The sequence below is a fragment of the Zalophus californianus genome, chromosome 1, assembly GCF_009762305.2.
Source record: "Zalophus californianus isolate mZalCal1 chromosome 1, mZalCal1.pri.v2, whole genome shotgun sequence".
Taxonomy (NCBI): Eukaryota; Metazoa; Chordata; class Mammalia; order Carnivora; family Otariidae; genus Zalophus; species Zalophus californianus.
In genome coordinates, this window is record NC_045595.1 from 149,399,310 (window position 1) to 149,425,311 (window position 26,002).

General features: G+C 37.3%; 1 protein-coding gene across 1 annotated transcript in view; it reads right to left on the minus strand.

Annotated features, from left to right (window-relative positions):
• Positions 1–26,002, minus strand: part of SLC49A4 (solute carrier family 49 member 4) — a 67,095-nt gene that overhangs the window by 19,283 nt on the left and 21,810 nt on the right. The window contains exons 3-7 of the mRNA XM_027584174.1: positions 23,019–23,284; positions 16,532–16,661; positions 11,031–11,139; positions 4,676–4,743; positions 1,005–1,132 (exon numbers count right to left, since the gene is read on the minus strand). Coding sequence (XP_027439975.1) covers positions 1,005–1,132; positions 4,676–4,743; positions 11,031–11,139; positions 16,532–16,661; positions 23,019–23,284 — 701 coding nt within the window. The remainder of the gene's footprint in view (positions 1–1,004; positions 1,133–4,675; positions 4,744–11,030; positions 11,140–16,531; positions 16,662–23,018; positions 23,285–26,002) is intronic.

Sequence of the window (26,002 nt, forward strand, 5' to 3'; positions counted from 1 at the left end):
TAATCAGTTGACCTTAAAATTGGGAGATTATCCTGGATTATCTGGGTGGACTCAATGTAATCACATGGATCCTTAGAAGTGGAAGGCGGGGCAGAAGATGAGAGCTCAGAGGAAGATGTGACTTGGAAGAAAGGTGCAGGTGATGTTGTATGAGAAAGACTTGACCCATTGCTGGCTTTACAGATGGAAGAAGGGAGACACGAACCCAGGAATGTGGGCAGCCTCTGGAATTTAGAAAAGGCAAGGTGGATTCATCCCTAGAGTTGGACTCTTGCCTAGTGAGACCCAGGTTGGACTTCTAACTGGCAAAAATGTGAGACAATAAATTTGAGTCATTTTAAGCCACTATATTTGTGGTAACTTGTTACAGCAAACATAGAAAACTAATACAGACCCCCCCCCCCACCAATGATACTATTAAATAACAATGCAATAGCAACTATAAATATTTCAGGTCAATTAAATGAGCTAAGTAAGCTGCCTATGATATACTTCCAATAGGTATTTGCCAGTAAGTTTTGTTTTGTATTAATTCAGAAGACTGAATAACCTGTAGGTGCTGGTTGAAAGAATTTTACTGGTGTATACTTCAAACATAGCTTTATGCCTTTGTTCATTTTCCTTACAGCTAACAATGATGTAATGGCTACAAAAAAGATAAAAATCTTTGTATCAATGCTCTGATATGAATTTTAAAAGAATATAGGCTATTCTATGCTATATAAGTTTAGGCTACAGATTATACTTCTTTTCCATATGTAAAATACCAAGAAAATATTTTAAATTATTTCTTGAACTTTTTAGATGGGAAGATAGTTTGATGCCTGGACGTGGGAGACATTTTTGTACATTTATTAGTTTTATAACCTTTATAGTTTTATAACTATAATTACTTATTCTATTTCCATTAGTTATGGAAAACAAGAAAAATTCCTACTTTTGGGGTGTATATATTTTTGTGAACTGAAAATATCTATTCAAAGCTCAAAATAGTCTGTGTTCACCTGTGGTTAAAGGCAGGTGTGTGATGCTATTCAAACAGGTCAGGGTGAACCACGTGGACGATAGGGTAGCCCCAGAAAACAGGAGGAGGAGAATTAGTTTCAGCATACCCCTGATAAAATCTGCAAACCTGAAAAGAAACAAGGTTCTATTATAATTCTTCCTGGATTTTTAAGATACTATTTAAATTAATGACACACTTCCATTAAACAATAATTTCTTGACATTTCCATGAGTTCTTTCTAAAGCAAGTGACAAAACTTTTTTTAACTGGTACATTTTGTGTGTATGTGATAAACGTTGGTTTGCGGCAAATCTCTTTTTTTCCTCTTGCAAAACACACAAAAATGTGATCTCTGTTCAAGATCTGTAACTTACAGGATGGATTCTGTGTTTTTAAATGCTACTTTTACTTTTAAGTATTCTTCTGTACTTTCCAAACATTCTATAATGAACACATATTAATCTAGTTTTTTTTTTTAAGATTTTATTTATTTGACAGAGAGAGACACAGCGAGAGAGGGAACACAAGCAGGGGGAGTGGGAGAGGGAGAAGCAGGCTCCCCTCCGATCAGGGAAGCCGATGCGGGGCTCGATCCCAGGACTCTGGGATCATGACCCGAGCCGAAGGCAGATGCTTACCGACTGAGCCACCCAGGCACCCCCATATTATTCTAGTTTTAGAAAACAGGCTAACTGGTAGACATAAACTGGCAAAGATGACTCTCCCAAAATTCAAACTTGGAGAGTACAAACACTTATCCCCGGAGCCCCTGGGTTCCTTTATGATCTGCTCTCTGCCTTACTAGTCTCCAGTTGGGCAGACCTGCTTCTGTTTCTCCTACAAGCGACGGTTGCTTTTGCATTTGTCCCGTTTGCCAGGAACGCTGGGTTACTCCCATTCCTGACCTTTCTCCTGCTTTCCCCACAAGTCATTCAGGTCTCAGTAAGTCTTCACTAAGACTCTCCGTGCTCATGGAAGAAGTCCTCACCATCCATCCCGTCTCCATACCCTATTTCTTCACAGCACTGATCTCTATTGGCATTTCTCTTGCTCTTGCAGGTGTTTATTTTTTGTCTTCCCGATTAGACTGTAAGCTCCGTGAGAACAAGAGTGTAGCTATGGAATAACGAATACTATCCTCTAAAGGTTGTGACTTATGTTTCATAGCATTTTAAGTTCTCAAAATTCCTGCTTTTTTCTGAATTAACATGAAATTGAAAGGCAAATGGTAGAGATGTTTATTGTTATTATGAACCGCAACCTTTCTATTTGCCTGTTGCTTTTCCTCATCTGCTAATTGATGGCTGTACAGGCACAATTCTTTGGCTGTGCCGACATACAACTTACTCTGTCCTTGAGAATTGTTCCTATCGTTGAAAAACCAATCCCTTCCCAAGTATAACATCTACCGTGTTTTTTCTACCTTGAAGCTTTAAAATTGATCTTAATTTCTATTGTGATTACATTACTGTCCTTCTTAATACTTTCAAATGCTATCTTTTGTGCTTATTTGACATGATAAGGTTAATCATGTTTGTAAGTGTTATCGAGACTAAAATAGCTTCCTATGACAGCTGATGCCATCTTTTGGTGGAGAAAAATGGATGCATCTTTTGCCCAGGGACTTAAGTTTGTTCTCAACTATGAAAGTTCATGAGCAGAAAATTCTTATGTACTCTCAAAAAGGTTCCACAGCTTGATAGAAATTTCCCTCAAGAAAATCCAAAAACTGTTATAATTTCACGCCCACCAAACACTTTTGATTTATGTTTTGGTATGCTGCAAGAATGTACTTGTCTGACTGGCAGATGGCGAGGTATGAGAGAATAAAATAGTTTTCTGGTACAATCAGAACTGAAAAAAGTTGAACAGTGAGGACGTTGACAGGGCGAGATCACACAAGAATAAGCTAACCAATGTGATCTGCTATTTTTGTAGACCTAGTCCTTTCAGATGGGGTGATACCATCAAACTCTACTGCTAGAACATTTTATAGTGGCCTTTAGTAACATAATTACCAAAAAAAAAAAAAAAATCACCTAAGCACTAATGGCTGTAAGATTCTGTTCTAGGGATCCCCAAAATTGTGTTATGAACATAACTTTAAAACGGATTCTAGGCCTAGCAGATAGCTATAATTGATTTCAGATCCCAAAGTAAGGGTAGTATTTTTTAGAACTTCCATTTCAATGAATTAAAAACAGAAATGTCCTCACTCTCATTTTTTCCTCTAGCTCTATTTCTATATAGATAAAATTAAGAGTTTACAGAAAGAAAATAAAGTGAAAGGTACATGTGAGATGTCATTTCTGATACACAATAGTTCCCTCTTTGACCTATCTGGGGCTCAGACTAGGATTTGGTTAATGAGGACTCACTATACTAGGCTTGGAGATTTAATTAGAGAAGATAGATAGGGATCCTGTCAAATGTGACAGGTCAATGTCTTTCAGTATCCACGTAGTGATTTCCTACAAATGCTCTCTGCCTATTCCTCTTCTTTAGCTTTTAGATTTTATTCTTACATTTCCCGAACTTAGAAAAACTTCAGAGTGATTTAGAAATTACAGTGTCAATTTATTCTCTCATTATCCCAGAAACGCTATGTAAACTGTAAGGTCTAGATAGAGTATGATCCTGTGTCAATTATGTTTAAGTATTTAGAAATTGAGGTGATTTACATATCTCATTTGATCTCCCCAAATATGTAATTAGATTCTTCTCTTTCTGGTAAAGTTGATTGCTTAATTTTGTTTTTGATGAAACAAGGTAAATGATTTCAGAAGTGAATGAGTATTATCTCCTTGGAAACACCAAGAATAGTTTTACAGGCAGTCACCTGGATGAGTGATATTTATATTCTTTTTTTTTTTCCAGAAAAAAAATGAGACTTTTTACTTCTTCTGACTCATTCTAAAAATGTGTTGTCATAATGGGTTAAGATCAAAGGGAGTTTGGTGAAACTGGAAGTCTTTATGCACATTTTTCATCAAAATGGGATAAAGACAGGGATGGGGGGCACCTGGGTGGCTCAGTCGTTAAGCATCTGCTTTCAGCTCAGGTCACGATCCCAGAATCCTGGGATCGAGCCCCACATCGGGCTCCCTGCTCCGCGGGAAGCCTGCTTCTCCCTCTGCCACTCCCCCTGCTTGTGTTCCCTCTCTCACTGTGTCTCTCTCTGTCAAATAAATAAATAAAATCTTAAAAAAACCCCACCACCACAGGGATGTACCTGCCAAAAAAGACTGAAAATAAGTATCTGCTAATCAGATCCTCCCTTTTCATGGAAAGCTCTAGAGATGCTCTTACAAATGATTCTTTTCAATTCTCGATAAGTAATCAATTTGCCTTTATTACTGTATCATCTTTCTCTGGGTTCTATTTGTAGATGCTGTTCTCCAGTAATATGGAGACAGGCAGCTTAATTACGCTGGAAATACATCTCCATCCTCCAAAAGCATTTTAGGACACACTGCTCCTGAGAAAGGTTTCTTGTAGCAGGAAATTCTTAATGCATGTGAATTTTCCCGTAGTCTGAACAAGTGCCCTTCTCTGACCTTTGACTGTTTTACTTTTCCCTGAATTTTAGCATTTATCGAAAGCAGCCATTTTTTTGTTTTTTTGGTTTTGGTTCGGTCCACTCGCATGTTTAACATAAAATAGTCTCACCTTGCCATAGCTATTCCAACAACACAGCCTCCAACTATGGACCAAAATCCAATCCAGCCAGCATCTACCTGTGGGGAAAGTGGCAGACACATTTAATATAAGACTATGAGGTTGCAATTAAGAAGGCATAAAAAAAAATCCTCTCTAATCAATATATTATTCAATATATATGTATGAATTTCTATGTACATGTATAATGCAATATATAATCAACAGCTAAATGGCAACAAATCTAGAAAATACTATTTAAGAAAATGAATAAAATGAAAGGATTCATGTGTGACTAATAAAATTGATCTAAGTAAGTACATCCTTGATTAACTTTTTATTGGAATATTTAAATCAACAAAATAATGTTTCACAAACAAATGTTTTCAAGTATGTACTACATTGTACTAGAACTCTTAAGAAAATAGGAAAAGGACAAAAGATGGTTACTGACCTCAAGAAGTTTAAATATAACCAACATACAGGAAAACTACTAGCAAATAATCAGGCACTCAAACATTTGGCAACAATTAAAGATGTATCAAGAGTCACAGAAGAGTGAGACGTGAGAGCGAGAGAAATGGGGGTTGAGCACCAAGGGAGACTGCTGAAAGACAATTTGAGCTGGGTTTCAAATATATAGCTCATTCCACGCATGGGAAAACATTTCCAACCCTGCCATTTAGCAGCTTTGTGACCCTGGACAAATTTTGCCTTCTTACCCATAAAATGCACTAAATGAGATAATTTGTGTACAGGACTTGGATCAGTGGTCAGCACACAGGAAATGCTCAATAAAGACTCGTCTTACTACCTGATAATTCTCCATCTATCTAATGTCTTATGTCTCTCCTCCCCTCATGGTCAAACTTTTTCACAGCAATCTATAAATGCTGCCTAGATTTACCCATCACTCATGTATCTTTAACTCCTCCTATGACTTGGCTTCTGTCCCAATTCATACTCTTAAGTCTCAGTTTCCTCATTATTATAATGAGGATAACAAAGGATTTTTTTTAGACTTAAATAAGCTAATACATGTAAAATGTTCAATACATGTTAGTGGTTACCATTGGAATTCCATGTGTCCCTAACAATATCAGTGCATTTTGTCTCCTCTTTCCCTTCCCGTGGCTGCCATACTTACCTATTACCTTATTTCTTACTTCTGGATTCCTGCAATAGCTTCTTAAATGGTCTCCACAATCTATTCTGCCCACTATTGCTAGAATAATTATCCCAATCATTCCACTTTCCTGCTCAGAAACAGTTACTGGCTTTCACTGTGGTTACAGGGCCAAGTCCAAACCGGACCTGCCACTTGAGAGCTGCCAAACTAACTTCTACCACTTATTATTTTCCTAGTCCTATTTCTCATTACACCCATACACCAAAATATTACCTTCTACCTGGGCACTCAGCTGGATTATATGTCTCAGCTGCCAGTCAAACACATGTGACTATGCGCCTAAGTTCTCAATGGAAGCGGGCAGAATGAAGGTGCTCTCGAGGCGAGAACCTGGAAGGCGTCTGTATGCCTCCTCCGCACTTCCTTTCCATCTGACCACTAGAATTAGGATGTAATCACCAGCCTAAACCATACATGCGATGACAAGGTGCTAGGGGACGAGACTGCGGCAAAGTGGAAGCAGCCTAGGTCTCTAAATCAGTGTGAGGAAAAGAGCTATCCAAATTGTGGACAAATGTCCTAGATTGTTATGCAAACTGTCCTAGATTGCTATGTAAATGAGAAATAAATTCCTTAAGCCTCAGAATTTTGGGATTCTACTTCTCATCGCAGCTTAGCCTACTCTAAGTAATACAATTACTTAACAGGGTTTGGTGCCAGAACAAAGATAAGTACTCTCTGGAGAAAGAGAACAGCCTGAAGCTTAATTTAGCTCTACTTTTTTTTTCTTTCTTCATATCATTGGCATTTGGGGCCAGAGAATTCTCTGTTCTGCAGAACTGCCCCTCTCATTGCAGAGCATCTAGCATCCATTGTCTAAGGCCCACTTAATGCTATCAGGCCCTCCCAAACATTTCCATCATCCCCTGGGTGAGTGGGGCCCTGTGTCAGGCTAAGAACCACTGTGCATCTGACTGTACTGATCCTGGTCCTTTCAGGCCAATTGTAGTTTTCCGCTTCCTTCGTTCATGACATCTGCTTTAGTTAATAATATCTACCCACTAATTTATTAAAACTTTAATTTTTAAAAAAGATTTATTTTAGAGAGAGGGAGAGAGAGAGAGAGTGCGCATGCGCATGCGAAGGGGGGACAGAGAGAGAGGGAGAGCGAGAATCTAAGCAGCCTCCCTGCTGAGTGCAGAGCCCAACTCAGGGCTCGATCCCACGACCCCAAGAACATGACCCTCAGCTGAAATTGAGAGTCGGTCACTTAATCAACTGACCCATCCAGGCACCCCATTTTTCCTCATTTAATTTTAAATTTCACTTTATTTAATATCTGGTGTGATTTCTGATCTATCTCTCCGAGTTTATACAGAGAGAGATACTTGAAAGGGTGTCTCAGGATTTATAATGTGAAGCGTAAGATCTGCAAAATCAGAATCATTTAAATGGGTGCTACACTTTTCTTTCTTGGAATTGAGCATGTTTGGAGTACCTGCCATCCAGAAAAATCAGTTAGAAAACTAAAGGAAGGCTTTCTTCTTATGGTGAAGGTACACTAGTCATTTGGATTCATATTCTGGTTGAGAACTAGAAAATATAGGGGAAAATGCATCTGATGGCATCAGAAGGCCAAGAAGGTAATTCCAGAATTATGGAACCATGATGCAGAATGGGAAGGAAATCCAGAAAGATAAGCCGGTATTTGGGGACACTTTTCCCTTTGGGGTGTCTGCTGATTTCAGAAAGGGTAGTTAAGGTGCTGAGGGTTATCAATAGCCTTGCTGCCCTAGGAAAGAAAAAAAATTGAGTTCAGGGCCTATTGTAGGGTGGGTGGCCTTGTAAAAAAAAAAAAAAAAAACCCAGCCTTTATTTATTTTTTTTAAAAGACTGATTGATTGATTGATTGATTGACTTGACAGACAGAGAACATGAGAGCACAAGCAAGGGGAGTGGCAAAGGGAGAGGGGGAAGCAAGCTCCCTGCTGAGCAGGGATGTGGATGTGGGAATCCATCTCAGGACCCCGGGATCATGACCTGAAGCCAAAGGCAGACACTTAACTGGCTGAGCCACCTAGGCGCCCCAAAACCTCAGCCTTTAGATGGTGACTTTGAAGGGCTGTATCTAAGAGTACTGTACACTGGAAATAGAATAGTATTCTGTGGGACTGAAACACAGCTTTAAATAATCTCAATTCCTGAAACTGGATTCCTAGATTCCTATAAGAAAAAACACAGTTCTTTCTGGGGTTAAATAACATCATCTTGACACTTAAGTGAGCTCTACAACTTTTTATATACTATGTCTGGCACTCAGTCAAAAATAAAGGCACACCTCATAAGGAGATAAGAAACCATGGAAGATAAGAAAACATAAATGAATACCACAAACATAAACAGACCCACAGGGGATCTAGATCAAGGAATTATGAGACTTTAAGCAACTATTTTTTAATAATTCAAAAAAGTAAAAGATTGAGCACTTCTACAGAAATTTGGAAACTATGAAAAATAAAAATTTTATAACTTAAGAATATAACTGAAATTAACAACTCAGAGTTGAGTTTAATAAAATATTAGAGCTGAAAACTGAAACAGTGAGTTGAAAGAAAGGCTAGATGAAACATCCAGTCTGAAGCAGAGAAAGGCAAAAGGATAGAAAATTCAGAAAGGAGATTAAGAGACATAGGGAATATAGTGTGAGAGTATAACATATAGTCTACAAAGGAAATCAGAGGAAATAGAACCTAAGGAAGTTAATTTTTATTTTATTTCAAATAATTTAAATTTCTTTTTCTCAAAGAAGATTTTATTTATTTATTTGAGAGAGAGAGCACAAGCAGGGGGAAGGGCAGAGGGAGAAGCAGACTCCCCGCCGAGCAAGGAGCTGGATGCGGGACTCAATCATGACCTGAGCGGAAGGCAGATGCTTAATGGACTGAGCCACCCAGGCGCCCCTCAACTAATTTAAATTTCAAATTAAATAGCCACAAGTGGCTAGTAGCTACTGTACCGACAATGTAGTTCTACAGGATAACATAAGGGAATATATTAATAAATATAATATATGGTTTACAAGGAAGTTAATTAAAAAAGTTAATTCTTAAACTGATCTTATAGATTCAAAAAATTCTAGCCAAAATCCCAAAAAAAGGGCATATTTATTCTACAAAATGCCAAAATTTATTATAACACTAAAATACTTGAGACACTTTGGTAGATAAAAGTGATAAAAGATAGGCAAATAGACCAGAGGGAAAAAAGTAGTTTAGAAACACATCTGTGCACATAAGGGCACTTCATTTTGACAAAGATGACACTAGAGAGCAATAAGAAAAGCATGATCTTTTCAAAAATTAATACCAGGTTAATGGATACCTACATGGGAAAAAAAGAAACTGAACTCCTACCTTATAACAAGCACAGAATTCAATTCTAGGTTTAAATGTGACAGGAATAATGATAAACCTTCTAGAATAGCACTATCCAACAGTGCTTTCTTATGATGACAGATATGTTCTGTACCTGCACTGTCCAATATGGTATATATGGCATATCTGTTATATACATATTAATAAACTTAAAGCAAGCAAAGATTTCTCTCTCTCTCTCTTCTGCATTATGGTCTCTGCTACATCCAGACTATCTCTGAGTTGGTTTCTATTCAATACTTCCTCTTTGTAAATATGGGTCACATTTTCCTGTTTGTCTTTTTTTTTAACAGTATGGTACATGCTGTGGATGACACAATATAAAGATTCTGGATCCTTTTTATCTTTCTCTAAAATGGCTGATTTTTGCATTTTGTGTTAGTAGGCAGTTAATAACTGATCACCTTGAACTTGTATAGGCTTAATTTTGTGTTTTATTAAGGTAGTAAGTAGAAACCAAAGTGTTTCCCAAGCCCCCCTCACTTGGTAGGACTCAATCTCCAAATTGTCTCCTCTGCCAATTTTTGTCAGGGCTTGTGCATTGCGGGTCTAAGTAGAACAGGCCTTATTTTACCCAGAGCATGGTCCTTGATTCTAAACTTTGGCTTAGATTCTTGTGTCTCAGAAGAGGTATTAACAAGGTATTAACAAGGTTTTAATGAGGTCTTACCATTCTGGCTGAGCCAGAACTCTTAAGACCCTAGCACTGCTTGCCCTCTACTGTATTCGTTCTGCTTTATACCTCCTAGCAGTCTTTCTGTTAAGCCTCTGGTAGCTTTGCCCTTTACATGTGCAGTCCATTTCTCAGTCAAGACTGGGGAGCCCCCTTCTGCACAGCTCTCTTCTTTACAATCAGTAAGAAAAAGGCAGCCCAATAGTGGGCAAGAGACTTGAACAGGTGTGTCACAAGAAAGGATACTCAAATATCCAACAAACACTGAAAAAGATATCACTATAATGGCATTTAACTGCACAGCCATTAGTATTTCTAACTTTAAAAAGACTAACATTGCCAAGTGTTGGTAAAGATGTGGAGAAATGAGAAATTTCATGTCCCGCTGGTAGGACTATAAAGTGATACAACTGCTTTGGGGGAGTTTGGCATCATCTATCAAATCAGGCATATACTATTCCTAGCTATATATCCAAACAGAAATGTGTATAGAGGTGCTTCAAGAGTTTATGAGAACATTCCTACACATTGTTTGTGACAGTCAAAAACTGTAAACAATCCAAATGTTCATCAAAAGTAGAATGGACAAATTGTTGCTCACTCATACAATGGAATGGCAGGCCAGTGTGCTGGATTTCTTCCATTTGCCCCTTCAAAGCCCTCTACTCCTTTCTACCATGCTACCTGGAAGTGAGGAGAAGGAGTACATGGCCTGAAGCATATAGGTGAAATGGTTATTTTTAAAGAAATGAGATTCTGAGACCAGAGAGAAAGTGAGAAATTAGATGACAAAGTAGCCATATATTTGATGATGGGGTCTTAAACTTCTTTATAAAGTATGAAGCAAGATTAGGATGGACTCAACAAAATGAAGATTTTCCTTCTCTATATTTCTGTTTATTAGCATCATTAATAGCAGCCAAATAAATGTAACATTCATGGCTGTCAACAAAATCCAGGAAGAAAATCAATATTATTTTTAACTATTTCCTAAGGATCTTGCTTTTGCAACAATGATATCGGATAATGTTCTACCCAGGCCTTGAAGTTTAAACCAAGAACATGAAGACAATATTTATAATTTAAATGAACTAAAAATACCTACAACTTATAAAGAAATAAAATGCTTACTTGGCTGACATGCACTGGTGTTAAAATTAAGTCCAGAACTCCAGACCAACCAGCAAATACACCAAGTGGTATGGCATATGCTAAAGCAATCATCAAAAATCTCATGTTGCTGTAAAAGAGAAGTAAAAGAAGGTATTACTACAGATTCAAAATCTTGATTTTAAATTCTTACTCATGAAAAATGTAAGTCCTTCGGAAACTAGAACACCAGAATCAGAAAGAGAAAATAACTGTCAGTTTCGTAATAAATTCAAAGTTCTTTAAATTTTTTGTTTTTATGAAAACCCTTCTTGTTCATATTAGTTAAAGTTGTCGATGTTTACTATATAGATGAATTACCAACATTATTTCATAGAATGAACAGGAAAGTCAATTAAAAAAAAGCTCTTATTTGAAAGGATAAATTACCATTTCTCCTTATGAATGAGGTAGAGGAGAAAAAAAAATCAAAGCTTAAAAAGAAATACATGTTGCTAGTTTTATTATTTTCAGAGAGCAGTTTTAACTTTTGTTTTATTGCTATTAAAGTCTGTATTAGTCAAAGATTTTAATAGGTAATACAATGCAAATGGCTCAAAACCAAAAAGTATAAAAATATGGGGAAAACATGTCCCTACCCCATTCCCCTCTTCCCACAATTACCAGTGTTAGCACTTTCTTGGGCAACTTCCCAGAAACAGTTGAAAATATACAAGCCTATGTATATATACAAATGTGTATGTGTAAATATATCACACACATAAGAATATGTCTATTCTTATTACATATTGTATATTATTATAGATATGTGCATATTAATATATATATTCTCAACTGTGTGTGTGTGTATATATATTCTTTCCCCAATCTTTTTACATAAATGGTAGTATATTACAACCATTTGCTGAATTTTACTTTTTTAACAATAAGTCTTAGAACTCTTCCCTAGTCAATAAAGAGCTTCCTCATTCTTTCTTAGAGCTGCGTAGTACTCCATTACGTTGCTATATCATAATTTAACCAGCCCTCACTGAGAGATTTGTATTTATTGTATATATGATATATAAAGGCATTATATATATATATAAATTTGTTCCTTCGCTCTTAGTCATTTCACATGTACACTAGTACATTTGGAGAACTGACTTCTAGAAGTGCAACTGCTATGTCAAAAGAGTATGTGTATTTGTAACTTCAATAGATAATGCCAATTGCCCTCTACAGAGATTGTACTTTTCTACATACCTACCAAAATGGCTAAAACAAAATCACGGTGATAACACCAAAGTCTGGTGAAGATGCCCAGAAACCAGATGACTTATATATTGCTTGTGGTGATGAAAAATGGTATAGCCATTCTGGAAAATAGCCTGGCAGGTTTTTTTTTTTTTTTTAAACTAAATATGCAACTACCATATAATGGCAACTATCATATAAACGGGCATTTATCCTAGAGAAATGAAAACTTATGTTCCTACAAAAACCTGTATATGTTTATTTGTAATGGCCAAAAAACCCCTAGAATCAACATAGATGTCCTTCAACAGGTGAATAGTTAAACAAACTGTACATCCATACCATGGAATACTATTCAGCAATAAAAAGGAGTAACTACTGAAACACAAAACAACCTGGTTGACTCTCCAGAGAATTATGCTTTTTTTCAAGTTTTTATTTAAATTCCAGTTAGTGGACAGTGTACTATTAGTTTTAGGTGTAGAATTTAGTGATTCATCACTTACACACAACACCCAGTGCTCATCATTAAAAGTGCCCTCCTTAACCCATCACCCATTTTACCCATCGCCTACCCACCTCCCCTCTAGCAACCCTCAGTTTCTTCTCTATAGAAAATAGTCTGTTTTCTGGTTTCCTTCTCTCTCTCTTTTTTTAAGCCAATCCCAAAATTTATGTACTATATAATTCCATTTATATAACATTCTTGAAGCGGCATTATATAATGGAGAACAGATCAGTGTTTGCCAGTAGAGTGGGAGGGAAGTAGATGTGGCTACAAAAGGACAAAAAATGTGATCCTTGTGATGATGGAAATGTTCTGTATCTTGACTATCAATGTTAATTTTCTGGTTGTAATTCTGTACAACAGTTTTTGTAAGATGTTATCACTGGGGGAAACTGGGTAAAGTACTCATGTTAACCTTCTGTATTATTTCCTATAACTGCATGTGAATCTACAATTATTTCACAAATAAGTTTAATTTAAAAAATGTAATAAAAATTACATACCATTAACAATAGCTAGGAAAGCCCAAGATCTCTATGGGAGGAAAGAAAAAGCAATCTTTAATCTAATTAAGGGCATAGAAAATGATCTAAATAGATGGAGAGACAGTCTATATAGTCAATTTGCCCCAAATTAATCAATAATTTCAATATAATCACTATTAAAGTTCCAGTTGAATTTTTAGAAACTTAAGAAATATGCTCTAGGGCGCCTGGGTGGCTCAGTTGGTTAAGCGACTGCCTTCGGCTCAGGCCATGATCCTGGAGTCCCTGGATCAAGTCCCGCATCGGGCTCCCTGCTCAGCAGGGAGTCTGCTTCTCCCTCTGACCCTCCCCCCATCTCATGTGCTTTCTCTCTCATTCTCTCTGTCTCTCAAATAAATAAATAAAATCTTTAAAAAAAAAAAGAAATATGCTCTAAAGTTTATATGGAAGAATATAAGTCCCTGGAAAGCTAACTTATCTTTAAATAAATATGAAAAAGGAGGACCTTATCCTATCACATATCAAGACAAACTGCTTGGCTGTAACAAAAAGTGGTATGCAAATGGCTCAAGAACAAGCACAATGGAGGAGAACAGAGGACTAACAAACTGCTAACGATTTTTCAGTAAATAGTGCTAGTTTCTTTTATGTAAAAAATCCCACAAAACTCCAGGATCATTAGTTAATATCACATACTAAGGTAGATTTTAGGTGGGAATACCTCAATGTAAAAGATAAAACCAGAAAGTTAATAATTAAGGAATCCACAGACAAAATTTGTAGGCAGATGACAGAATGGGATAGATATTTGAAATTTTTTATTTATCATTATTTTTAAATATTTATTTTTAAAACTTTTATTTTTAAGATTTTTATTTATTTGAGAGAGAGAGAGAGAGAGAACAAGCAGGAGGAGTAGCAGACAGAGAGAGAGGGAGAAGCAGACTCTCCACTGAGCAGGGAGCCCGATGCTGGGCTCAATCCCAGGAGCCAAGGCAGCCGCTTAACCCACTGAACCACCCACCCAGGCTCCCCTAAAGATTTATTTATTTATTTTAGAGAGATAATAAATAAATAATGGTGGTAAAAATTTTGGAGCATAACCAGTGATTTTTTTGTTTCCCCAGAAAATGGAATTAGAATCCAGAGCAGCAGTTATTGTGATTAATCCACAAAGTAATGACTTCAGGCATCCTCTGAAGGACCAGAGAAAATTACATTGATAGGCTAGAGGGGTGGGGCATGGCAGGTCCAAAGAACTCCCCTAGAGAGCACCGCCCAGAGGCAATGCTGCAGACTTAACAAATAATGGAAGAAATGAAGTAATGTTAGGCATTGGTGAAAAGGTGTTTTTATAGAGAGGAAAGATCTTATACTTTATGGTTTTAACAGAGAATAAAGATCTTGACTCTAGAGTAATTAGAAGTAAACACAGGGTATATATTGTGGTCAGAGTGATACTTTTAGGTTGTTTTTCCTTGTCAGAACAATTTCTTACATAGCTCCTTAGCTTAAAATCCTTAGGTGGACTCCTCATTTTCCACAGAGTAGTCCAAATTATTAGTCTGGCATAATATGACCTAACCCACCTCTCCTGATTGCTATCGAAACTCTGATGCTGCATAGGGAAAAACTTAAACAGCATTAAAAAAATCCTAACATTTTAAACTATCATCTTACACATATGCGCCACTGGTCACCATTCAATTTGACGAATATTTTTATTTGCCTATTATGTGGAAGGCAATATTCTACGTGCTACAGAGATGTGATTTTTAAAACCTTTCTGTTGTACTCCAAAGTAAGAAGTATATTTTTACTTTGTGATTTCCCCACATGTACATACATATATTCTGAAATAAAAGTCTCACAAAAAAAAGTACCCTTACTACATGTGATAAATAATATTTCCATTCTAGCTTCTATCATTCTACTTTTTTTCTTAAAGGTGGTCTACCTACTAAATTAGTTGGCTGTGAACCAAAGCTTGAAAAAAAATGTTACACAGCTATGCTAACTTGGGAGCCACCAGCCAGACACGGCTTTTGAATATTTGAAATGTGGCTAGTCCAACTGAGGAAATGAATTTTTCATTTTATTTCATTGTAATTAATTTAAAGAAAATTCTAAACAGAAGCAGTGAAAAGTACTTTCCCATTAACCACAATTTTATTTTTTTGGTAGGACTATATTTCCCTTTAACTGCTGCATTGGGTAAGATATTATTGTAATGTGCTAGGTGTGGCATGTGTTGTTTCTGTCACTGATCTGGGTGTCAGTGAACTGACTCAGTTCTCATTGTTTTTTTTTACACAGATATAACTTTGTAATTTGCTTATTTGAGTATTTTATGAAGAAAAATAAGAGAGTAGAAGAAAATATGTTGGAAATTTCACAATGAATGGCAACTGCAATTTGTTGCAGCAGAGCAAAACGAATGCTGTGTAAAAAAAATTTAAGACAATTAAGCGGATAATATTAAGGGACATGTTCAGCAAATACACAGTAAATTTTATAGGAGGTTTCTTCTCATCAGTCAAAAAGGAATAAAAAAAATTAGTTACTTAAAATCAGAATTAAATGTCCAATAAACATTTAAAAAATTTTTTTCACAGATCTGAGTTATCACTTTGGCCAGCTATAAAATGGTTTCGATTCATGTACAAAAAGAAAACCATTTTAATTTTTAAAAAATTTTTTTAAGATTTTATTTATTTATTTGAGAAAGAGCATGAGCATGAGCAGGGTGGGGGGCAGAGGGAGAGGGACAAGCAGATTCCCCACTGAGCAGGGAGCCCAAAGCAAGGTGGGGCTTGATTCCAGGAGCCTGGGATCATAACCAGAGCCAAAGGCAGATGCTTAACTGACTGAGCCACCTAGGCGCCCCTGTTTTTGGTGATTTTTAAAAATAGATTTCTGACAGGGCGCCTGAGTGGCTCGTCAGTTAAGCGTCTGACTCTCGGTTTTGGCTCAGGTCATTATCTCATGGGTCTTGAGATCTAGCCCCACAGTGGGCTCCACACTCTGCATGGAGTCTGCTTGGGATTCTCTCTCTCCCTCTCCCTCCACCCCTCCGCACTGCACGCGTGTGCATGTGCTCTCCCTCTAACCAATAAATCTTAAAATCAGATTTCTGATAGGAAACCGCTCTAAAATATTTAATTACTTTATCAATTATTTGCAGCCTGATTAATGGGTTGCTGAAAAATTACCACCCTAAATTACCTTAAATAAATGTGAAATTATCTTGAAGGTGCTAGTCAGAACCACTCAGTGATTCAAAGTGTATTTACCTTAATAATCTACAAAAGCTCCGCCGATAACTCAGCCGCTGGCTAGCTGCAGCAACACTGGGAGGAAGTGGAGGTCGGGGTGGGAAATAAGCTAATGTTGCAGAAAATAGTAAGCAGACAACTCCAAATTCTGAGGGCAGGGGAGAAAAAAAAAAAGAATAAAATGTTAATCAGATAACATAAAAAGTTCAACATTTCAAGTATTTATTTATCTAACAAATCATTAACTAAGCTCTAGGCATAAAAAGATAAGCAAAATATAACACGCAGCATAGTTAGTTCAGTCTTGTGGAAAAAAAAAACAGATATGTAAAGATACAAATTTCAGCAGGTCCTAGGTAAGAGGTCATACTATGGTACACTACATAGATGAAAAGACTGAGGCAGAAACAAATGTTACTCTATGGAGAACATTAAAAACCAACAGTATTGTAGTATAAGATTTTGAAATAGATCTGACTGTATAGTAAGTATGGTACTCAGAGGAAAGTGTATGATACTAACAGGAGAGAAGGTTTATTTGATCAAAGATTGGATATTCCAAAGCACAGTGTAGGATAGACTCAATTTATAGGCTGGATGGGGAATTTGAACAAAAGAGGAAAGCATCCAAAAATAAGAAACCAAGAAACAGAAAGCAAAATTTAATGAATAAAAAGACTAGCTACTGTAAAATACTAAACAATTAGAAGTAAAATGAACATCCAAACAATCTTAATTTGGTACCATTAATAAGAAAAAGATCCTAGGAGTCCTGATCATTCCCTCCAGAGTTCTGGCACTTTTAAGTCCCAACTTTTGTTGTGTCCAATTTAGTAGAAAAGCATGACTCCCAAAAGAAAAGTTAGGAAACCTGGAGTAGAGACTTGCCTATGCCATTAATTAACTTTTAATTTGAATGAATCCTTTATTCTTTGTTGTCAATAAAGGGACTGGGCTAAGTGATTTCTAGAGTCCACTCAGTTAGATAATTTTAATTATAATTCTAGGGCTATATTCTTAGCAAAAGGTACAATATTCCTATAAGACATTTAACCATATATAATGTCTTCGTTTTTTTGTCAGTTTGAGGAGCAATAAGAAGTTAATGAACTGTTCTAATTTACAGAACTTCTAATTAACAACAGTGAATGAGCATCTTCCATATACTTATTGGCCATTTGTATTTCTTCTTCTGGGATTGCCTTGTTCATATTCTCTCTATGGGCATTTTTGTAAACAGCTTCAGAGAGATAATTTGCACAATACACAAGTCACACATTTAAAGGGCACAATTCAGTGATTTTAGTATATTCACAGAATTGTGCAACCATCACCACAATCAATTGTAGGACTTTTTCAGCATCCCCCAAAGAAACTCTGTAGCTATTACCCACCCCCCACCCCCAAATCTCCCAGCCCCAGGCAACCACTCCCTAATCTTTCAGTCTCCCTGGATTTGAGTATAATGGGTATCTCATATAAATGGAATCCTATGTGGTCTTTGTGACCTGAAGCTTTCATTTAGCATAATGTTTTGAAGGTTCAACTATGTTGGAGCATGTATCAGTACTTTTATTCTTTTCTATTGCCAAATAATATTCCATTGAATGGACAAAGCACTTTTTTTAATCCACTTAAGTTGATAAATATTTGGAGTCTTCCCATTTTTTGGCTATTATGAATGACGCTACTATGGACATTTGTGTATAAATTTTTGCACGGATGTGTTTTTACTTCACTTGGGTATATACCTAGAGATGCAATTGCTGGGTCATATGATAATATATGTTTAACATTTTGAAGAACCAAAGTGGTTGTGCCATTTTATTTTCCTACTAGCAATATATGATGATTCCAAGTTCTCCACTTGTTCACCAACATTTCCCATTTTTAAAAAAAGATTTTTATTTTTTAAAGATTTATTTATTTGAGAGAGACAGTATGTGTGAGAGCACGAGTAGAGGTAGGGGAAGAGGGAGATGGAAAGGGAGAGAGAATCTCCAGCAGACTCTGCTCCTATGCGGAACCCAATGTGGGGCTCAATCTTACAACCCTGGGATCACATGACCCGAGCTGAAACCAAGAGTCAGACGCTTAACTGATTGAGCCACCCAGGTGCCCCCTGAAAGATTTTATTTTCTTACGTAATCTCTACATCCAATGTGGGGCTTGAACTCATGACCCTGAGTTCAAGAGTCACATGCTCTACCAACTGAGCCAGCCAGGCACCTCATCCCATTTTATTGATTATAGCCATCCTACTGGATGTGAAGTATATCTCCTTATGGTTTTAATTTGTATTTCCCTAATGACTAATATGACAAGCATCTTTCGTGGGCTTGTTGGCCATATGTGTATCTTCTATGGAGAATTTGAGTCCTTTGCCCATTTTCTAATTTTGCTGTCTTTTTGTTGCTGAGTTGTAAGAGTTCTTTATATATTCTGGATATAAGTCCTTTATCAAATATATGATTTGCAACTATTTTCTCCCATCCTCAAAGTGAGTTGTTGACGGGTGTCCTTTGAAACACAGTTTTAAATTTTGATGAAATCCAATTTATTTTTTCTTTTGTCACTTGTGCTTTTACGCTTTCACACCTAATCCAAGGTCACAAAGATTTACTCCTGTTTTCTTCTATGAGTTTTTAGTTTTAGCTATTACGTTAGGTTTATAATCCATTTTGAGTTAATTTTTATGTATGATGTAAGGAAGGGTTGATCAAATGTATTCTTTTGCATATGGACATCTAGTTATTCCAGCAACATTTGTTGAAAATACTATTCTTTCCCTATTGAATTGTCTTGGTACCTTTTTTTTTTAAGTTTTATTTAAGTAATCTCTACACCCCACATGGGGCTCGAACTCACGACCCCAAGATCAAGAGTTGCATGCTCTTCTAACTGAGCCAGCCAGGTGCCCCAAACTGTCTTGGTACTCTTATGAAAAGTCAATTGACTATAAATGTAATGGTTCATTTTTTGGAATCTCACTTCTGTTCCATTGATATATGTCAATCCTTATGCCAATACCCTGCTGTCTTAATTAGTGAAGCTGAGTTTGTAGTATGTTTTAAAACTGGGAAGTGTGAATTCTCCAGCTTTGTTCTTTTTTAAGACTGTTTTGGTTATTCTCAGTCCCTTGCATTTCCACATAAATTTTGGGATCAGCTTGTCAATATCTTTTTATTTATTTATTTAATTTTATTTGGGGGAATCAACTTTTTAATTTCTGCAACAAAGGTAGACGGATTGTACTGAATATGTCAATCCCTTTGGGGAATATTACCATATTCACAATATTAAACTTTCCAACTCACAAATATGGGATGTCTCCATTTCTTTAGGTCTTCTTTAATTTCTTTCAACAGTGTTTTATAATTTTCAGAATGCAAGTTTTATATTTATTTTGTTAAATTTATTCCTAAATATTTTATTCTTTTTGAGGCTATTGTAAATTGAATTATCTTCCTAATTTCATGTTTGGGTTGCTCATTGTTAATGTATAGAAATACAACACATTTTCTTGCACCTAAAATCTGTGTTTTTAGGATGAACTTGTTAGATCTAGTAGTTCTGTAGTGGATTTCAGAGGATTTTCTGTCAGAATCAAGCTGTTTTCAATAGAAATAGTTCTATTTTTTTCTTTTGCAGTCTACAGGCCTTTTCTTTCTTTTTCTTATTTAGTGATCGTGATTAGAACCTCTAGCACAATATTAACTAGACAGGGCAGGAGTAGACATCCTCATCTTATGCCTGATCTCAGGAGGAATGCCTTTAATCTTTGACCATTAAATATGATCTGTTCTGTGGGTTTTTCATAGATGCCTTTTGTTAGGCTGAGGGAGCTCCTACTGACTAATCTGTTGAGTGTTTTTATCTTGATAGGGTGTTGGATTTGTTAAATGCCCCTCCCCCTATTAAGATGATCACATGTTTTTTCTCCTTTATTCTATTGATATATATGTTAGCTGAGTCTTAGATGTTAAACCAACCTTGCACCCTAGGAATAAATCTCATTTGGTCATAATATATAATCCTTTCTTATATGTTGTTAGAATTGGTTTGGCAGCATTTTGCTCAGGATTTTTGGGTCTGTAGTTTACTTTTCTTATGATGCCTTTTAAATAATTTGAGTCATTTATCTTTTAATGTGGCAATTCTAGCAAAATATTTTTTTAAAGATTTTTTATTTATTTATTTAATTGACAGAGAGAGGGAGAGACAGCGAGAGAGGGAACGCAAGAGGGGGAGTGGGAGAGGGAGAAGCAGGCTTCCCGCCGAGCAGGGAGCCCGATGCGGGCTCGATCCCAGGACCCTGGGATCATGACCTGAGCTGAAGGCAGTCGCTTAACCAACTGAGCCACCCAGGCGCCCCTCTAGCAAAATATTTTTAATGGAATGAAGGGTCATGGGACAATATTTCAGGAAAGCAGACTGACAAATATGAAAGCACTGAAGCAATAACTGGGAAGCTTTGAGTAGAGGCTTCGGCTTCACTGGAACCATGAACCAGAAGGACATAGAGCATTAATACGTGCCCCAAAGTGCCTAAAATCCAGTCATTTAAAAGACACAATTATCGTGTAAGTTTTCAGTAAGAAGAATGATATGACCAAAATAAAGTTTAAAATTTATGTGACACTGCTTTCAGTTTTATTTATTTACTTTTAAATTTCATTTTTTCTTTATTTTTTTAAGCAAAGAAAAACTTACTTTTTTTTCAAGATTTTATTTTTAGGTAATCTCTACACCCAATGTGGGGCTTGAACTCACAACACCAAGATCAAGAATCGCATACTTCACCAACTGAGTCAGCCAGGTGCCCCTCAATTTTTTTTCTTTAAAAGGAGTTGTATAAGGGTGTGGGGGGGGCTAAATGCTTTATTTATGCCACAGCCTCTGCTTTTGCTTTATTCCCTCTAAAACACATTTTGAAATGTAAATCTCATTGTATAATTCTCTCATGTAAAATTCTTCAGAGTGTGGCCTTTGCCTACAATGTAGTGAATTTCAAGCCCATTAGCCTTGCTTAGAAGGCTTGTATGGCCTGGCTTAGCTGTCTAGCTAAATTTATCTGTCACTACTCTCACCAAGTTTAAGCCAGTCTGGGCTCTGAGTTGCTTGAATATACCAAGCTCTCATCCCTTACAAAGCTTCTCCTCCATGGCTCCCTCTCTTTCTAGTATGTTCTTCCTCCTGCCCACTGTATTTGGCTAACTTCCTCTCATCCCTCAGGCTCCACCTTAGATGCTGCATCTCCAGGAAGCTCTACTTAACCTCCAAAATCTAGGTTAGGTGCTCCTCCTGAGGTCTCAGAGCAACCGTCAGCCTTTGGTTATGGCACTTACCACCCTGTTTTACAACTGTTTACCTATCTGTTCCTTTGGGACACAGAGTTCTGTGAAAGGAACCATGTCTACCTCAGTGCCTAGCACAAGGACAGATACACAGGAGGTCCAAATAGATGTGTTCAATTAATAAGTGAATAAATACAAAGTTCATCATAATATGGTCCCGTATCTCTCTAGCCTCATTTTCTGCCACTTGTTACCTACACCCAAACACACATACTTACACTACTTCAGCCATATGAAATTATGTGCAGTTCTTTGGACATATGGAGCTCTCTCATACCCATATCTGCCCTTGCAGTGGCTATTCCTTCGATACAGAATGCCTTACCTCATTTGAACACTTGGTGAACTATGAAATTCTTAACTTCAATTATCACATTCTTGGTGAAGTCTTCCCCAACTCCTCAACGTCTCTCCAAACTCAGGCAAGTTAGGTCTCTCAAGCTCTGTATATCTATTTGTAGAGCAACGGTCTTCTCAGTGATCTTACCAATTCCCAGTGCTTAGCATAGTGCTTAGTATATATAAAAACTTATGAAGAGTTTTCCGAACGCAGAAGGAAATAACAAACAGGCATACAGGGCGGAGGAGTCTGTAGGATACTGTAATGTAAGTGTGGAGTAGGGCTTAACCTTAGAAAATCTTTTGGAAAGGTCAATATCCCTTATTAATAGACTTAACATAGAGAGGATACGATATGAAGAGAAGAATAAACTGTGGGTGACCTGGGTTTACCAGGTCATAGAGGAGTGGGGAAATTGCAAAGGAGAAAATGGGCTTAACAGCTACCAGTGGATGGTTAACAAATATTTATTGTGGATCATGATGTTTAGTTTTCTATTCTGATAAAGTATCTAGAAAAGACACTAGACAATGTGTTCTACACTGCCTAGTTGTAAATGTATGGGAAGAATAAAATTAAGAAATAAACTTCTGTGCAGCAATAATACATTTTAAACTTAATAACTTCCTAGAAAGGATAAGTTTTACATAGGCATGTCCATATTCCATGACAAGAAAAGCACACATGTGCATATGTATATTTTGGTCCTCTTAAGTGTTTCATTAGAAGTGATCTTGTATACAGGGCAGAGTAGAGAGGACTGGGATAAAGACAAAGTAGAGCAGGAAGAAAATAAACTGCAAAATACCTGCATACAATACAGTCTCTATGAGATCTTTAATGTGGGTCCTGCTCGTCTCTGAAGCAAGAAGAGGCGATGTCCCATTGGGGGCTGGAACGACCAGTGGCCCAACTAAAAATGCGCATGCTCCACCAAGGTAACTGAGCATTGACGCAATGGCTGTGGCGGTGGCCCGTTCATCTGCAGAAAACCACGTCGTAGAGAGGAACGGGGCTGCATTCATTACCGTTGGACCTGCCAATCCATTTAACAACTGTCCTCCATGGATTAATCTGGAATTAAAAAAATTAGAAGGCTGTGAGGCAGCTGAAGCAGACATTTCTATATAAGAAGAAGTTAGCCAAACTGCAGTTTAACTCTGGCATTAAGGATACATGTCTGTAAAAAACAGGACACGTCTGCAACATAAAGCATGCGACTCCCCACGAGGGAGACCAAATGCAGTAATAGTTACCCCTTATTCATTTCGCAAATATTTACTGAAGCCTCTGATTTATGCCACATGCCACACTAAATACTCCAAATAACCTTGTTTCATTCGTTACAACAACCCTATGTGGTAGCTATTATTATCTTTATTTGTTGAGATGTTAAAGCCTCTGTATAGAAAGATTAAGGTACTTGCCCAAGTGCTAATGGGCAAAGCAGAGATTTGGACCCAGGTTGACTCCAAAATTCCTATTCTTTCTACTAGATTGCCACTCATAAACAGACCTCGTAAGTGTCACCAGCCATTCAAATAACATGATTGAGCTCAACATGTCTTAAAATAAAGTGGTATTTTAAAAAGCACAATGGCATAGTATTCAGCCATAAAAAGAATGAAATCTTGCCATTTGCAATGACACGGATGGAGCTAGAGAGTATTATGCTAAGTGAAGTAAGTCAGAGAAAGACAAATACCATATGATTTCACTCATACGTGTAATTTAAGAAACATATGAGCAAATGGCAAAAATAAAAAGGAGAGACAAACCAAGAAATAGACTCTCAGCTATAGAGAACAAACTGATGGTTACCAGAGGGGAGGCGGGTAGGGGGTGGGGGAAATATGTGATGGGGATTAAGGAGTGCACTTGTCATGATGAAAGAAATAATAATAAAATGATATAAAACATTTCATGCCTACTCTGTGCCAGGTGACAGGAATAAAAAAAAAGAATAAAAAAAACCCAAAAACCATCATTATAGTATCTTCTAACAGAAAAGGAAGTGGTTGAGGAATTGGAGGACTGGGGTTCTGGTCCAGCTCTGCAACTAATTAGTTGAATGGTTCTGGGCAATGTGTATTTGTGGGATTCCATTTCTTCTCCTGCAAAATGAGATTCCTCTAAATTCAGTATCTATCTACTGAGTATCTGTTAGGTTAAACTACCGTAATTACAGGAGCACCGCGTTCCTTCCAGTCCTAGTACTCTGGGGCTTTAATTGCAAGCGTTAGTGAAGAGTAGTTTCTTGCTTCCATTCCGTTTGTTCTCTTGCTCATCTCTTCTCAGTATTCTATTTAGTACTCTATCCTGTTCCTTGCCAACCAAACCCTCCTCTCCCATTGCTCCCTCCACCCCCAACACACACATTCTCATTCAAGAGTAGCCTTGAAGGAGAAGAGAAGCTGAAAGTCCAAAAAGCATACCCAAGAAAGGGAGGCAAGTCAAACTCTCCTGCCTTGGAGGTAGAGGAAAGGGAAGGAACAGTATATGGGATACTACTTTTTCCCCCATTTTGCTATTCAATCACCATGAGATCAAGTCTCCCCCCCCTTTTTTTAATAATTGCCACTTAAGAGACTTAGAAAAAGTTTTTTAAACAGGCATATGGGAAAGAGGTAGGGCCCTACCGTAGAGGCGTTAAGTGTGTGGGAAGTGAAATATGTGAATTAGGTCTGCTCAAATCTTTGTAAATGTTGGAAAACTTATTGTGAAGGCAAAAAGAGCTCCAAGAATCATTACTACTACTAAATTAAGACTGAAGACATTTCAAAATCTTCTTGTGAAAGGGGAACTATTTTCTAGATGACAAAAACAATTCAAACTGTTTATGAAACCAAATTCCTACTCCAAACACCAGTGGATCCCAAGCTATAACAGAGCAATTTCATCACAGAAATACTCTTCCAACAATTAGCATTGAGTGGTTTTATTCACGATTCATGATGGCCCAAGAGACAGTGCATGATGGCGCAAAGAGTAACTGCTTGATATTTAATACCTTTAATGAGGTGTTCCTGAAAGACTCATCTCATCTAGGAGGAGAAGGGCTGGAAGGAGCAAATTTTATTATGCCTAAAAATGTTAAGGGTAGAAAGCGAACACAGAAGAAACAAACTATCAACAAAACAAAACATGATAAAACATTATGAATCCTGAGAGGATTAAGGCACAAAACTCAAATCATTGCCGTGGCTTAACTATGTGTTACCTCTCAGTGGAATCATGAATAGATTTTTTTTAAAAGATTTTATTTATTTATTCATCAGAGAGAGAGAGAGAGAGAGAGAGAGCGCACAAGCAGGGGGAGAGGCAGGCAGAGGGAGAAACAGGCTTCCCACTGAGCAAGGAGCCTCACGTGGGACTCAATCCCAGCACCCCCGGGATCATGACCCGAGCTGATGGCAGACGATCAACCAACTGAGCCATCTAGGCATCCTGAATAGACTATTTTTTTAAGCAGCAAACATGAGTCACAGAATGTGTGAGCTTGTGATAAAAATAGTATCCAAAGCAGCTATGTCAGCACTAGGGACATTTCAGATAGGTTCTAAGTCCACAAGGTCACTGAATTTGGGGGGCCAACCTAAAACATGAATTACCATAGTGAAAAATCAGTTTGTGAATTAAAACATGCTGATTTGGGGCGCCTGGGTGCCTCAGTCGTTAAGTGTCTGCCTTCGGCTCAGGTCAGGGTCCCGGGGTCCTGGGATCCAGCCCCACATTGGGCTCCCTGCTCGGTGGGAAGCCTTCTTCTCCCTCCCCCAGTCCCCCTGCTTGTGT